The sequence below is a fragment of the Abrus precatorius genome, unplaced genomic scaffold (assembly GCF_003935025.1).
Source record: "Abrus precatorius isolate BTA unplaced genomic scaffold, Abrus_2018 Scaffold10, whole genome shotgun sequence".
Taxonomy (NCBI): Eukaryota; Viridiplantae; Streptophyta; class Magnoliopsida; order Fabales; family Fabaceae; genus Abrus; species Abrus precatorius.
In genome coordinates, this window is record NW_020874292.1 from 2880314 (window position 1) to 2897158 (window position 16845).

The 16845-nt window shown below is 33.0% G+C and overlaps 1 protein-coding gene across 2 annotated transcripts; it reads left to right on the forward strand.

Annotated features, from left to right (window-relative positions):
• The first annotated feature begins 4059 nt into the window (after window positions 1–4059).
• LOC113852837 (lysine-specific demethylase JMJ705-like) lies at window positions 4060–13839 on the forward strand. 2 transcript variants are annotated; one of them, XM_027483219.1, is made up of 8 exons: window positions 4060–5043; window positions 6274–6352; window positions 7236–7303; window positions 7400–7550; window positions 7918–8591; window positions 9686–9835; window positions 9917–10324; window positions 11167–13777. In XM_027483219.1, the coding sequence occupies exons 1-8, from the start codon at window positions 4230–4232 to the stop codon at window positions 13524–13526; spliced, it is 4704 nt and encodes a 1567-aa protein (XP_027339020.1). In that variant the 5' UTR covers window positions 4060–4229; the 3' UTR covers window positions 13527–13777. The 2 variants fall into 2 exon arrangements, with proteins under 2 accessions (XP_027339020.1, XP_027339019.1); XM_027483218.1 differs by having other exon boundaries at window positions 9686–10324; window positions 11167–13839.
• Window positions 13840–16845: the final 3006 nt, after the last annotated feature.

The window sequence follows — 16845 nt, forward strand, 5'->3', positions numbered from 1 at the left end:
ATTTTTGAATTACTTATTATTTGTTTATTTAAAAGGAGATTTTATGGAGCAAGGAACGAGATTCCAATAGTTTGAAAAGCCTGGAAAGTAAGAAATTGAGGTAAAGACATTATCTGTGAAAGCGGTTAAACATAGTGGTGTGTTGCAAATACGAGGACTGGTGTTCTTTCTAACGTTGTTTTCTATTTGAGCAAGTGTGTATTTTCTTTGAAGGTGCCGCGGAAAATGGATGAGAATAGACTAGTTTATAGCTTCAGAAGCACTTAAGAAAAGATTGTTGCATGTGAAATGCATGGACAATGGATAGAGTTAAAAGATATATAAGTTTCTACTCATGCAATTGATACAAGATTTGGAACTCATGACTTAAATATGGTTTTAGGGCTAACTCCTCCTTTAGCTTATCTGTGTGACTGAGTCTATCTGAAACAATACTGCAGTTTGTGGTAATTGGTGCTCACTCGTACATAACTGCTTTTAATTTGTTAATAACAAGCTAGCATGACCTTGTTCCTGTCTTTGCAGGTTTTCGATTGACGTTATCTTTCTTGTTAAGGTCACAAAGCCACTGTCATCAGTATTATTTTTGCTTATTTATTTCTCTATTGTCTCGTTAATGAGAAGCTATTTTTCCCCATGGTTATCTGGCATGAACTACAATACCTGCTTAGGCATAGAAATTATTATTGTTATGGTATATAAATGAGGTGCTTCACCATGGCCGAATTCTTGATAATTCCCCCATAAACTACAACACCTGCATTGCAGCAAATGGTATTCAGTCTAGCATCAGAAAGAAAACAAAATAAGTAGTTGGTGCCATCAATTCGACCATCATTTCGAAATTAAAATGGTGTGTGGTGGTATCCTGCAAAAATTATAACTCGCATGATGCTCAGAGAATTGTCTTTTATTTCACCAGTCGCTATATGCTTTTATTTCCTCTATGCTTCTGCCCACAAAAGAAGGATACTTCTTTCTCTTTCTCGTTATAAGGCATAAGACCACTTGACAAATTGTTTTCACATAAAATGCAATTTTACCTATCTAATTGTTAAATAATGTTTAATGAGGTAATTGTGTGTGCTTGTTAAACTATCATAAAGTTGATTATAAAAAATAAAAACTTACTTTTTCCTCTTAAATATAGTAAGTTTACTTCGATAATATTTATGTTTTACAAGGAATTAGTTTTTTATTATTGACTTGAGTATATTCTTAATGTATTTAAGAAAAACAGTAAAACATGAATTGATTTCTAAATAACAAAAAATGACAATATTGAACATTTTCCATTAAAAAAGTAATAAAATAATTTTGTTTTAGCTTCATTGTAGCTTAATTGTTAAACAATATAAATAAGATTAGCAAGCAATCTAAAACTAAATCATTGCATTCAAATGTGTGTTCTTGAAAATGTATTTAGGGTATGCTTAAATTAAAAGTCTTTTAAATTTTTTCATGAGTATAATTTAAATTTTTTGTCTTCTTGAGAATCTTAAATTATTATTCCTTTGATAATAATATTTTGTAAAAAAATATAAATAAAAATATTCCCGAAATGTTAGAAGTTGTTTAATTTTAGGAAAAAAAAATTATATTCGTTATTTTAATTTTAATTATAAAATTACTATCTTAATTTTATCCATTTTATATTTTTAAATATTTGTAGAAGAAATAATGAAAATAACCATTTTTATGTTTCTACTGTTTCTTATATAAATTTTTAAAAATTACATGATATAATAAAAATATAATGGTAGTTTTCTAATTAAAAATAAAAATAATATTTAAAATTCAAATAGCTCCTTAATTTCCTGTGAATGATTTTTGAAATATATTTATTAAATATAAAAATTTCAACACTTTTAATTTAAGATCATTAAAAAAAACTTAAATAATTCTCCTATAAAAAAAACTCGCACAAGTTAAGAAATTGTAGCTTTCAAAAAAAGATCGTTAGTGTTTCAAAGTAGCAAACTAATTAAATAAGAGGTGTTATAAAAGATTATGGTCTTGTGACAAAAATGAGATAATTTGCAAGATTTATGTTTGTAAACTTTTTGAAATTACATCATTAGAAAGCATAATTACTTTAACTGTAAAAAAAATAAAAAAAAAATAATGCATCATTATCGGATTTATAACGTAAACAACTAACTTCATTATAGTAGTTAATTAGTTATACCATTAAAGTTGTTCTAGCGAATGTTGGACGACATCAACAAAAATGTCTTTACTTTAAAAGTGCATTGAGAAATTGTATTTTTTTTCATTTCTATTTAAAAAAAAAAACTAGCATGCTTAAATGCATGATCTTTTTAAGACATCATATAATAATCATAGTTTTTGGGAATCATTAGATTTCTTGTTAACAAGCCATCGTAATAATTCAGCCTAAAATAGAAAAATAAAAATAAAAATAAAAATGGAGCAACCCAAATGTGCTGATGAAAAATAATACATGTGAACAGATGGTAGAGAATATAAATACTTTACAAAGGATAAGTGGTCTAGAATCAAGCTTCCGACAAAAAGGAAAATGATTCTATTTAAACTCATTACAGCCATGCAAATTAATAAATTCTTTTTGCTGTTCTTAAACCTATGAAAAAATCATGGAGTGCGTGAAATGGTTGAAAAAGGATGGCTTGGACATTTAGGATCCATATACATCAGTGTACGGGTGATGTTACTTTATTAAAGAGTCTAACAAGGAAAAAACTAAATGTTCCAAAAATATATATTAATCCCCTATTCAAAACTTAAAACAAATACAAATAAAAGTTAGTTTAGTGTTCTCATTATAATACAGTTATCAAATTTAAATTTAAAGAATTGTTAATAATAATTAAAAAATCTCTAAAAGAATTAATAAATAAATAAATGTTTAATAAATCCTTCTGTATAAAATGTTAATTAATCTAAATATTTATTTTATGTGATTTAAAATGAGAAGGACATTATACCCCTCCATACAGTTATTAAGAGGTTTAAATCATGTCATCATAACTACTCATATTAATTCTATGTGAATAAATCCTTTAATTTGTGAAAAAAAATTAATGTTAATGAAAGTAGTCAAAATTGGGTGATTTCTTCTTCTTTTCTTTTTTTTTTTCAGAAAAATTACATGACGTTGAATTATCTAAAAATTACCTTAAAATTGCTGAATACCCATAGATTTTACCTTTGTAGCATACGATGAATGGACTCACATTCCATGCCACCTGAAAGAAACGAAGGGCCGAGTGCCTGCAAATTAAAAAGAAAGAACAGTTGGAAGGCGCTTAACGTTAGCCTTGTAGTAATAAGCTAACAGGTTGTTATCATTTGTTAAATAATTAAATGTTTTTGACATTGATTTTTACCATAAAGGAAAATGATTAATCGAGTCTAGCAATCAAATCAAAACAGATACATAACTATAATTATGCACACTCATAGTGTTGCTGACCTTTATGTGATTAACATCCATGACGGAGCCTAATTTCCATGATTTTTTCATCCCAAACTGTCCGCACAATTTAGTTATTTCATGCAACCAGGGGTTACAGTGGTCCCCACAGAAACCAATCAAATTAAGACACGTGTCTCACTTTAAGCGACCTCTTCCTCTGACGTGTCATGAATCCGTGGGGTCGTCTTTGACTCTCCAGCGACCCCAGTGACCACATCATCGATAGTCAATAGACATCATACATACAATTCGGCCCTAAAAAGCTAAGGGGTAAAAATAGAACAACAAAACCCACAGTAAGAGAAGCAAGCGGCAGAAAAAGGGCACATCTGCAAAAGCACTTCACCCATTTATTATTTTTGCATATATAATTATTTATTTATCTATAAACCAAAAAACGCCAAAAGCGGATTCATTACAAAAATAACTAAACGGGAAAGGGAAAATGGCAGTTTTGATAAATCAATGAAAAACAGTGGCACTTCCCTAAAACCATGCCTCCTCAAATAAAACCCCCCAACTCACACATCCCTCACATGTCTTCTACTTCTACTACTTAATTCTGCTGACCCCTGCCCTGCCCTGCCCTGCCTCGCCTCATTCATCTCGGTTCCCCTGCCCCTGCCTCTGCCCCCAATTTATTTTTATTTATCCACCATTCCTTCCTCTGTTAACAGAGGAAGTGAAGGGATATTAAAAAGAAAAGAGAGGAATCAGAATAACTTGGTGTGGTGTGGGGGTGTTCAATGAGAAGCATAGAAACTCATTAATGGGGGCTTCAGAGGGAAACGGCGACGTTTTACCATGGCTGAAATCACTACCGGTGGCTCCGGAGTACAGGCCAAGCGTGGCCGAGTTCAGAGATCCAATTGGCTACATATTCAAGATAGAGAAGGAAGCTTCCAAGTACGGAATCTGCAAAATCATCCCACCCTTCCCACCTTCCCCAAAGAAAACCGCCATCGCCAACCTCAACCGGTCGCTGGCGGTTACAGGTTCCACATTCACCACTCGCCAACAGCAGATCGGGTTTTGCCCCCGCAAAGCCCGGCCCGTTCGGCGGTCTGTTTGGCAGAGCGGTGATCATTACACCTTCCACGAGTTCGAGTCCAAGGCAAAGTCCTTCGAGAAAAATTACCTCAAACGCCACACCAAGAAGGGCCCGGGCCCAGGCCCACTGGAAACCGAGACGCTCTTCTGGAAGGCCACGCTGGACAAACCCTTCTCCGTGGAGTACGCCAACGACATGCCCGGTTCTGCGTTCTCCCCGAAATGCTGCGAAGCAGGGGATCCTGGCTCCTCTCTGGCTGACACTCCATGGAACATGAGAGAGGTTTCAAGGGCGAATGGTTCACTCTTACGGTTCATGAAGGAGGAGATTCCGGGCGTTACTTCTCCTATGGTGTATGTGGCCATGCTTTTCAGCTGGTTTGCTTGGCACGTGGAGGACCACGACTTGCACAGCTTGAATTACCTCCACATGGGCGCCGGCAAGACCTGGTACGGAGTTCCTCGTGATGCCGCCGTTGCATTTGAGGAAGTAGTTAGGGTTCATGGCTATGGTGGAGAGATAAACCCTCTTGGTGAGATGTAGCATAACCGCATGCAATGCAATTTATTTGCTTGTTTATGTTGCCGTCTTCGGTTGGAATTTGATTTTGGTTTGACTACAAATGACCGTTGAATTCTGTTTTGGCATGCAGTTTTTGCAAGCTTTTTTTTTTTAAAATCATCAACTTTGTTAGGTTATTTAGGTTCTTGCAGATGGTGATTGCTAGCATTGCCTGCAGTAGTATGGTTCTGCATCTGTCTACATTTTTTTTGCTTCTTCGCTTGACTCAGTTCTGTTGATTGATTCGGGACTGATATGGACTTCTGTTGACTTTAACAGAGGATTACAGAACAAATTTGTGTAGATTTATCTCTTTTGTGTTATTTGGCTAGAGTTATAACGGTGTTTTTGTTTTAGTGGATTGAAGCACTGTACAAATTCCAGTTTTGTCCAAAAGTAACTGCTTTTCCCTTTCATAGATTGAGCTTTGGGGAGTGTGTTTCGAAAACAAATATATTTTAGGATTTTGTTTTTCGAATCCATTCTGGAGGGTAAAAGTCTTTATTGACTCCTGTAGTCCGTACTCTGAATATGGAATGTCCTGCTTTGTTCTGCTGTCAGCAAGATGAGGAGATATTTGCAACCCTAGGAACTGTTTACATATGTTCCTGTAATCTTCCATTCTTTTACTAGGAAGTAGCCAGATAGTTTATTTCATTCTTTTTCTTCATGATATGCATTTTTACCTATAAATGGAAGGATGTGTACTTGTTTCTTGTCATGCTATCAGATTGAGACATGATTGTTGTAAACAAAATTCACTATTGAGATCCTTGAGTTTAGATTTAAGTTTTAGCCCTCTTTTTTAATCTCAGCCAGTTAAAAGTGGGTGAAATAATGTAAGATGACAAAAATAGGGTTTACATTGTTGATTTTAGGATACCGATTCATTGCTTTAGGAATATCAGCTCTGTTCATCGACCCGACTCTGTTTATCTCCGACTCTATTGATTGACCTAAATTTTAATGAAAAGTTACTCTTTGGAATTTAAAAATCTACCCCTATTTGAGCAGGCAACACCTGTCTCTTTCTTTCAATTCCTATCTGCAAACACATCACCTTGCTAGTGATTTCCATCTGGGATTACTGAGATGAATGATAGTGATTTCCATATGTTAAGGGGATGATACTTGATCTTTGTCTTTATATATGGATCACACATGTTACAAAACTTACACAGGTCTTGTTTCCATTCCACAGTTACTTTTGCTATTCTTGGTGAGAAAACAACAGTGATGTCGCCTGAAGTGTTTATTAGAGCAGGTGTTCCATGCTGCAGGTACTAATATTTATGAACATCATACTGTATTTTGTGGTGATCTTGGTATAATTACTAACACTACCAGTTTTGCTGGGGTGAGTAAGTGGTGGTATTTACTTTGAATCACAGCTTGTTTTTGTCCCACACAAATCAATTTCAACTTTAAAGCTGTTGAAGGGAATGCAGTTGGATTTCAAATACAATCTTGCAGGAAATGTATCCCTAGTCAAAGCCTTTAACTTTTTCTTTTTCAACTGTCATTGGATGCTGGAATTCATTGTTAAAGTATCTATTTTCATTTCAAATGATTTGTTTCTATTTTTCCATTGCTGTACGGTTCCTTCCCTTTGAAATCATGTGGTGTACCAAATGAATATTGAGTGTTCCTTTACTTGGTGCCTGGACCTTGGAAGTAGTTTCTAATAGTTAGTTTTGAAGGTTTTGGTAGAAACTGGGAGACCTAAATGGTGTTGCAGTGTATAGCTTATGCAGTTGTCTGGTGTATTTGGTTGGGCTGGAGCACCCTCATCTTTAAGGGCTTCTCTTCTCTATATTTGATTTGGCATAGGATTGTTTTCATGCTTTCTCTCGGGTGCCCTGCTATGGCTGTTTCAGGGGAGCCCCCATTTCTGACATGCAGAGCGACAGTAAAGTCTTGCTGCATGCTTGGTTTTCTCTTCTTTTTCTTCTATAATTTCTTTTTCTGCTTAAAATAATATCATATCCTCTCCCTAGTTGCTGTTGTTACCTTCTTTTATCCCATAATATTTTTTTTCTTCTGAATATCTAATGGATGTTGGTAATCATCACCATCACAATTGTTAGAAGCCATTATTTTCTTTTTCAGTGATCCTGTATGGTGTTTTATGTGCTTCTTTAACTTTAAATTGCTTTGAATCAGGTTGGTACAAAATGCTGGGGAATTTGTTGTGACGTTTCCTAGAGCCTATCACACTGGGTTTAGTCATGGTAAGAAATACACCCAACTATCGAAGAATGTTACTTATTATTATTGTTTCTGCCAATAGTTGAATGTTTCTGATGCTTTGAATGTATGCCATGTAGGTTTTAATTGCGGAGAGGCAGCAAACATTGCAACACCTGAGTGGTTGAGGGTTGCAAAAGATGCTGCTATTCGGAGGGCTTCAATAAATTATCCTCCCATGGTTTCCCATTTCCAGTTACTTTATGACCTTGCCTTAGCTTTGTGTTCTAGGTTTGTCTTTTTTGTTGTAGCTTCTTATAATTGGCTATAGGAGTGTACTGCTGATATTTAACCAGACTTATCTTTTGTTTTCTTTTTGTTAGTAGGTTGATGCAATTATTAATGATATCTTATTAACTTAATGAAGTTTCAAGATGCAATTGTATTCTCCAATTTAAAAATGTATGGATAAATCATTCTGGTCATTAATATAAATGTGTATTTATTTTTCCAATACTGACCATTTGCTTTTTAGCTTTCCTTTATTCAGAATGTCATGCAATATAGTTTGATCATGGCACCCAGACAGTGATGCTGACGACCATAAGATCTGTTTTAATATATTCTCCTTGTAAATATTCTTTGTTTTTCCATGCAGAATCCCTACAAGCATCAATGCTGAACCTCGTAGTTCTCGTCTTAAAGATAAGAAGAAGGGTGAAGGAGAAACTGTTATTAAAGAACTTTTTGTCCAGGATGTGTTACAGAGCAATGATTTGCTTCATATACTTGGGAAAGAATCTGCTGTAGTACTTCTTCCTCGTAGCTCAGTTGACATTTCTGTTTGCTCAAAATTACGAGTTGGATCCCAACAATCCATCAATGTAAGCAATTCTGAGGGAATGAATTCCTCGAAAGGTTTTGTTTCAGATGATCTGGTATTCAACAGGAGTCATGGAATCAAGCAAGAAAAAATATTCTATTCTGTGAAAGACAAGTTTACTACATTGTGTGAAAGGAACAGGATTTCCTCTTTTGATGTAAATGGTAACATATGCACTTCAAGTTCTAAGCCACTTCAAAGAAACACTGGCAGAGAAACTAGTCAAGGAGATGGGTTGTCAGATCAGAGACTATTTTCATGCGTTACATGTGGAATATTAAGCTTTTCCTGTGTTGCTATTGTACAGCCAAAAGAACCTGCAGCTAGATATCTTATGTCAGCTGATTGTAGCTTCTTTAATGATTGGGTTGTTGGATCTGGAGTATCTTGTAGTAAATTTGCTTTTTCCCATGAAGACAAAACTATACCTGAGCCAAATACGTATACAGGCAGGTTTTATAAGTTCTATTTCCAGTGTTTCATGTTTCATTTCGTATTTTATCTAAAATTGTTTTTGGTTTCCTTCAAATCTTATCAATAATGACTACACATCCTTGGTATTTTTTGGGCCCATCTTGAGGAAGCATGTCAATTTATTTGGTCACTGTCTTTCTGTTTGTAAGAGCTGCATTGCCAGCCTATCATGATAATTTCCTACTGTAGAGCAGAACCACAATTGTTGTTCCTGTAGATTATGACCTGTCTGTGCTTTGGCATGGACTGGGGCTGTCTGCTTTTTTTCTTTCTAAATCTTTCCTTTCTGAAATCTTGATTCTAGATAAATTATTTAATGGCATTCTGGGCTTAAGCATGCTTATTGATCTACTCATATTTTAATTTTCTCTTATTGTCCTTTTGGTATTATTTGTGGTCTAGAAGGTTGTTTTGGATCCTGTGGTACTTTAGTTAACCAGGAGATGGTTAAGTTGTTTTGAGTTGTAATATTAAAATCCTTGTTGAAGTCTCACATCAACTATAGATATAGCTAAATAAGAACTTATAAAGGTTACGACAATCCTCACCTTAGAGGCTAACTTTTGATGTTGAGTTACGCTTAAAGCAATTCAACATTGTATCAAAGTCTATTGTAGATCCTTAGCTATAGATATGACTAAGGCTAAAGTAATCCTCACCTTATGAGCTAGCTTTTGGGGTTGAGTTAGATTTAAATCCTAAATTCAACAATCCTGAACCCTAGAAGACTAGATTTGTGTCTCTTGCCTCTATTAGTCTTTTGATGGATGAAGAATCTGAGTTCCCCTTCCATCAGTGACATAAACTAGTCTTTAGTTGCATAATAGTGAAGCTAATTATGATAAGCTTTTATTTGGGATAACAGGGAAACAGGAACATGTACTAATGCCCTATACAAAGACTTAATAATGTGTATATGAAAGCACAACTTAGGTATCTAAGCTGCTAAAAGGCCTTTTATATCTCCATTGCTTTATTAATTTGCCATATATAATTTCTTTGTTTGTGTTCCTTGGTTAGGGTTTAGATAAAACTTAAAAGAACTTATCCATTTTGTTCCATCATGCAGGTTGGATGAAAAAAAATGACCAAGATGGTTTTGATGACTTTCCTGTTCAATCTGGTCAGGATGCTTTAAGTACTGAAAGAGAGAGAGGCAATACAGCTCTTGCATTATTGGCTTCAGCATATGGAAATTCTGACTCTGAGGAAGATCAGGGTGACCCAGATATTGCAGTTGACAGTCATGAATCAAATGTGATAAACTCAAATTCAGGAAGATTACTTTCTCTTACTCCAGATTTCCATGCTAGTCCCATGACTGCACTTGATAGGGTAGATGATATTCCTTCAAAGAGTGTCAATTATGAGGATCATATGCATCACAGATTTGAGTGTAATTTGAGTCATGAGTCTTTTGACCACTCTTCCAAGAAACAAGATTATGATGTCACTTCAGGATTTACATTTAAAAATACGAGGACAGTGCCTAATTCCACCTCTAACTGTTCCCAAGATTCTCATGATGCTGAAAGGTCATTGTCTGTCAACCCTGTAGTTCCCATTGATAATAAAAATGTTTCGTTGGTACCAAAATCTGATGAAGACTCGACTAGAATGCATATTTTTTGTCTAGAGCATGCTGTGGAAGCAGAGCTGCAACTTCGCCCAATAGGTGGAGCCCACATATTGCTGCTTTGTCATCCAGGTCTGTAGGTTGATTGATTAACTATTAAATTTATGCTGCATTGTTTGTCTCATGCCCAAGTTCTTGTGGAAAAAAATTTACTTATTTGTTTTATGCCACTGTTGTTTTTCTTGGAGAATGAACACCTGATAAATTCAGAGTTTAAACTGGTTTAAGGAGCTAGGGAACTGTGGTTATGAAATATGAGAGTCTTGTGATGAAAGTTACGTTAATTTATGTCCCAAATTAAGAAAGTTATTTTTTGTTTTTCCTCCTTAATGGAAAGGTTATCCAACATCTGTAAGGCCTTGAATTTGACTCATTGTCAGTGTGAGACTTTTTACACTATCTGGAAATAAGAAGATACTAAATCATTGAAGCAGCCAATACTTTTCACTTCTATTGAGAGCTTTTACCTGCTTTTTAAGTAGGTGGCTATGGCACCACAATTCACTGATTTTTCTTTTTTTACATTATTTGTGAATCAAAATTAAACCTCATCAAACAATCATGGATCTGATTTTTGGTTTGTTTATTTTTTTTAATTTATATAGTTTTTGGAAGTCATAGATGGGTTATATGTATGTCATATGACAAGTTATGACAATATTCATTCATAGGCTAGGATATCTAAACTAACGTTTTTTTTTATTTGAATAAGTATTTTTCATGTAGATGTCATAGATTGATGATGGTTGGTGTATAACTCATTTTTACTGACCGATTATCTTCATTTTCTGCATCTCGCGTAAGATTATGATTATTGATTAACCTCATTGTTATTAATTGAAAAATATTGTAGTTACTGTTACAGGTTTTCCTCCTTGCAAATCATTCATTATTTGTTTTATATATTTCTATAGATTATCCAAAAATAGAGGCTGAGGCAAAATTGGTGGGAGAAGATTTGGGGATTGATTACACATGGAAGAATATTGCATACAGGCATGCCACCAAGGAGGATGAGGAGAGGATCCAGTCAGCTCTGGATAGTGAGGAAGCTATTCCTGGAAATGGGGACTGGGCTGTAAAGCTAGGAATCAATCTCTTTTATAGTGCAAATCTTAGCCGCTCTCCTCTTTATAGTAAGCAGATGCCTTACAATTCTGTAATATACTATGCATTTGGTCGTAGCTCTCCAACAAGCTCACCCATTGAACCAAAGGTCTATCAGAGAAGGTCCAGCAAGCAGAAAAAGGTAGTTGCTGGGAAATGGTGTGGTAAAGTTTGGATGTCCAATCAGATTCATCCCCTTTTAGCAAAAAAAGATTCTGATGATTTTGAGGATGAGAAAAGATTACATGGATGGATATTACCTGATGAGAAAATTGAAAGACCAGAAAGTAACCCCAAAAGTGAAACTACTAGCAGAAAATCTGGTAGGAAAAGGAAAATAACAGGGGAAAGTGCACGGACCAGGAAAGGAAGTCTTGCCAAGAAAAATATAGCTTCAGATAATTCCACTGAAGATAAACCCAACTCTCAGCCAAGGAGGATTCTTAGAAGTAAGAAAAGCAGGTGTGTTGAGAGAGATCGTGCTGCTTTGGAAGTGGGTTATGCTCCTCCACATCATCGTAGAAAACCTATAAGGAAGCAAACAAAGTGCAGTGAAAGTGATGCAGCTTCTTATGATTCACTTAATGATAATGATCATATGCAGCATTGGAGAAATGATATTGTTGGAAAAACTAAATTTATTGACAATGATGTAGTTTCAAATGATACAGTGAACTATGATTCTGACTGGCAGCAGATGGGAGAACTTAGCCGCAAGCAAGTTGAAGACACAGACAGAGATGCAATTTCAGAGGATTCTTTGGGTGTTGGTTCTCTTCAGCTGCGTAGGAAGACTTCTAAAGGCAAGCATGCCAAAAACATTGGTCAAGAAGATATAATTTCTGATGACCAAATGGAGAATCTTTCTCAAAAGGGGAAAAGGAAAATTCCTAAAAGCAGGCATGACAAATATCTAGCTGGAAAAGATGTAATGATATCTGATGACCAACTGGAGCTGAAAATGCAGAAGCAGCAACAAAGGAATCCTAAAAGCAGACAAGCCAAATACCTTGCTGAAGAGGATATTGTATCAGATGACCAACTGGAGGGCTATTATCGGAAATATCAAAGAAGGGCTCCTAAAGGCAAGCAGGCGAAATGTGTAGCAGGGGAAGATGAAATGTCTGATGACCAATCAGAAGATAACTGTCAGAGGCAGCAAACCAGTTTTTCTGGGAAAAGACAATATAAAGGCATTGACAGAGAAGTTAAAAATGTGATTTCTGATGACCAATTGTTGGATCATTTTCAGAAGCAGCAGAGAAAATTTTCCAAGAGCAGGCAAAACAAACACATTAATGAAGAAGTTATGGATGACTCAGCTGACAATAATTCTCATCTGCTGCGTAGAACTCCTAAAAGGAGGCAAGCTAAATGCATGGACGAAGATGATATAAATTCAGATGATGAAATGGAAGATGATTCTCATCAGCCGCCAATGAGAGCTCTTCGAAGTAAACAATCCAAAGCAAAGACACTTCAACAGATGAAACAAGCTAAATCCATCCAAGTGAAAAACCGGACATCTCGGCGGGGGGCTCGGGTGCTTATGAAATCAAAGGCTCCTCAGCAAATAAAACAGCCTTCTCATTTGCAGAACAAGCAATCTAGTAACTCCAGAGAATTTAGTTTATATATGGAAGAGGAGGAGGAAGGTGGACCTAGCACACGCCTTAGGAAGAGATCAGCAAAAGCTCAGGAGTCTGAAGGAAAAGTAAAAGACAAGCAAACCAAAAGGAAAAGGGTGAAGAATGCCACAGCTGCTGCAAAGGTTTCAGCTGGGCATGCCAAAGTGAAGGATGAGGAAGCAGAATACCAGTGTGACATTGAGGGGTGCACTATGAGTTTTGGGTCAAAACAGGAGCTGGTGCATCATAAGAGAAATATCTGTCCTGTTAAAGGGTGTGGGAAGAAGTTTTTCTCACACAAGTATCTAGTGCAGCACCGCCGGGTTCATGAGGATGACCGTCCCTTGAAGTGCCCTTGGAAGGGGTGCAAAATGACTTTCAAGTGGGCATGGGCTCGTACAGAGCACATTCGAGTCCACACTGGTGCACGGCCTTATGTATGTGCTGAGCCAGGTTGTGGTCAAACATTCAGATTTGTGTCTGATTTCAGTCGTCATAAGCGAAAGACTGGTCATTCAGCAAAGAAGAGTCGTCAATAGCAAGTGGAATAGATGTTTAATTGTTACCTAACATGGCTTTTTATGAATTTATGAATCCATTGCTCAATTGACCGGGTTAGGTCTAGGCTTTTTTAGTAACAGTTTAGGATATCCTTGCAATTGCCATTTGTAGTTACTATTAATTCTGTTTGCATAGGGTCTTCAACCCATTTGTTCATTACAATTAAAGCAATTGCTTGGATCTGGAAACATGATTCTCATCCAATTCATATCACATGCCAATGTTGTTCCAACTTTATGTTTTATCAATCGTGATTATTTAATTGCAGTGCCGATCTCAACTGCTTGGTACGGAAGTCATGCACTAAGAAATAGACATCCTACAAACCAATTACTGTCTCATTCTTCCATACTGCTATTATCTACCTGCTGAGGTTGTGTTTTCATAGATTCTAATGAGGGGTCATTTTTTGGTGATAAGGTTTTACTATGTTGTGAAATCATCAATTTAAATGTACAAAGGCGGTTTGAATGCGTTTTTGCTTTTTCTGTTCTCTAAGATAGTTCTAATATAGATTTCAACTAAAAACAATTTTGAAAACAATAATGGATGGCGACTGGACAGATTTTCCAAATATCTTGTATGTTAAGATTTGTGATACTTGATTGTTTTTTTATTTTTTCGGTTTGAATGATTTAAAGAAAAAGTATTAACTTCAAACATTCTGGTGGAGGTTAAACCACTGAAAGTGGGAAAGCTTTTATTTAAAAAAGAATTTTTTTTTACATTAAAAAAATAAAGTATAATAATGTTATTCTTGTTTTATAAAAAAATACTATTGTTAAATGTTTAAAATTACCTAATATGGCAGAGGTTAATAAAATTATTACTCAAAAAAATTCTCATTGTTAACTTTTATAATTACAAGATTGCCAATGCAAAAATAATTAAACAAAGAAATAAGTTTAAATTATTTATGATGATGTTATTAATGAATCTTCACATTTTCAAGTTTGTCACTGTTAAAATAAAAGAACAATATTTGATAACGTTTTCTTAAATTCTTGCTTATTGTGTCATAAAGCATTATGTATGTTATATGGCAAGCATGGTAGCTCTTTGGAACAACTTGATAAATTTTAAGAGGAGGACTACTTTTTGTACTATTCATTTTCACCAAATAACTTGGTGAAATAGTATAAAAATACTTTTTTTAATATTTCATATAATTGAGATAGTTGTGAAATTAGAATATAATTTTTTACAAGTGTCAGAATTAATATAGTATGAAGAATGTTGATCTTCAAAATTTTGATGGTAATATAAACTTAAAAAAAATAAAATATTTGTTATGTTTAAGAAAAATTATTTTAAAGAGACACGTCTAAATGTTTGTTAAAGAATTATTTAATGGATCTTCTAAACTATCTTTTCAAAGATTATTTTATGAATCAATTTATTTAATAAGTCTAAAGTTTAAAGATAAAGTTACCGATCATCAAGTATAAGAGATTTCTTCAGAAATTAAAAAAAATGTAACAAATTATTTAGACCTAGTTGAATAAAAAAAAAGTTATTTTTAGAAAAAAGCATTGTACATTTAAAAAAAGATTAAATACAATTTGAAAAAGAAGCTTTGCTTAGTAGGGTATTTTTAAAATATATTTAAAAAATTACAAAGAAAAAAAATGTATCTATATCTATATATGTTCTTTTGTTAAAAAAAAATCTAGAAACATGGTCATCAATTATTTAACTATCATATCAAGTTTTTTTTTTAATACTCTATATTTCATAAATAATTTCATTATCTAGAGATATTGTAAAATAAGGGTTGTTTTGGTGATTAGAATAGAATCAGATAATTAGAATAAGAGGTTTAGATAAGAATAGATATGAAAAGAGTAAGATAAGCTTTTATTATATTTAATGTTTTGATATAGATTTGATAAAAAGAAAGATCACATAAATATGTAAAAAATGATAAAAATTACTCTTTTGTTTATATTTACTAAATTAAATTTTAATTTTTTACTCTATATAAGTTATTTATTATTAATTATAAAAAATATATAAATAATTTAATATATTTTTAATTTTAAAATTATGCAAAAATAATTTAATATAAATTTTTTAATGTTTAATATATTTTTAAAAATATATAAAAATAGAGAGGAAAGAGATAACAAATTTAAGACATCTTTTCTATAACAATATTAAAAATAAAATTAAGTAAATGAGTAAAATGATATAAATAAAAGTGTATAGTCATGTAAGTAAACTTAACTAATAGAAAACAAAGTAAATACAATGCACTTAATATTTAGAAATAAATCATTAAACATATAATTTATTAAAAAATACAAAATATTGAAAATTAAAATTGATCCATTAAATATAAAACTAGTTTATCAAACTTTTATGTACTATTTTGTTTGCCCACAATGTTATTCATTTTTTTTTATTTGTAAAGTTATCTATAACAAAGTTTAAATTACATTAAAAAGTAAAATAACAATTTAAATTTTAGAGAATAAAAGTATTTGCTTAATAGAATAGGAACCAACTAAAGAGTATATAAGTCAGATCATAAGTTTAAATCACCTAAGGTATTTTGATCAAATAAGTTGTAACATTCTTATTTTTTATTTAATATAAATGATAAAATACAATTAGAAATAAAAAGTTTATGAATTTATTATTATATGTTTAACTTAAAATTGAAAATTTGTAAAACTTATACTCCTATTATTATATTCATGAAAACTCAAAAATATCCAAAGCTTGAAAATAAAATAGTTTTCAGGATTTTCAATTCATCAGGTAAAGCAAAAAATAAGATTTCTATTCCAATAATTTATTTAATTTACATTATGTATATATAGACTTAAGACATAAGTAACATTGTTTTTTGCATAATAATTTTCTATCTAGAATTTGAATGCAAATTAAAATTAAAATAATTTACTATTAATATTACAAACGTTTTAAATCAATGTTTGCAACAAAATTTATCAAAATGATATAAATTATAAGTTTAATATGAAATAATTAGATAACTTTATTAACTGAAAATGAAAACTTAATAAAATATTACACACTTCAATTAATTCAAATACTACATAGCAATATTCTCTCACAAGGTCACTGGATTATAATTGTAGAATGAATTAACCATCTTTATCTCTTCATTTTCATTATCCAAAAAATATTAGTAATGATGAGTATTTTTTTACCCCACTAAATCTCTTATTTGATAAAATACTTTAAATGAAACTAAAATTATTATCTAACACCTTTTAATATATACTCATTACTAATAACACAAAGATCAAACCAACAATTATCATAGCAGAG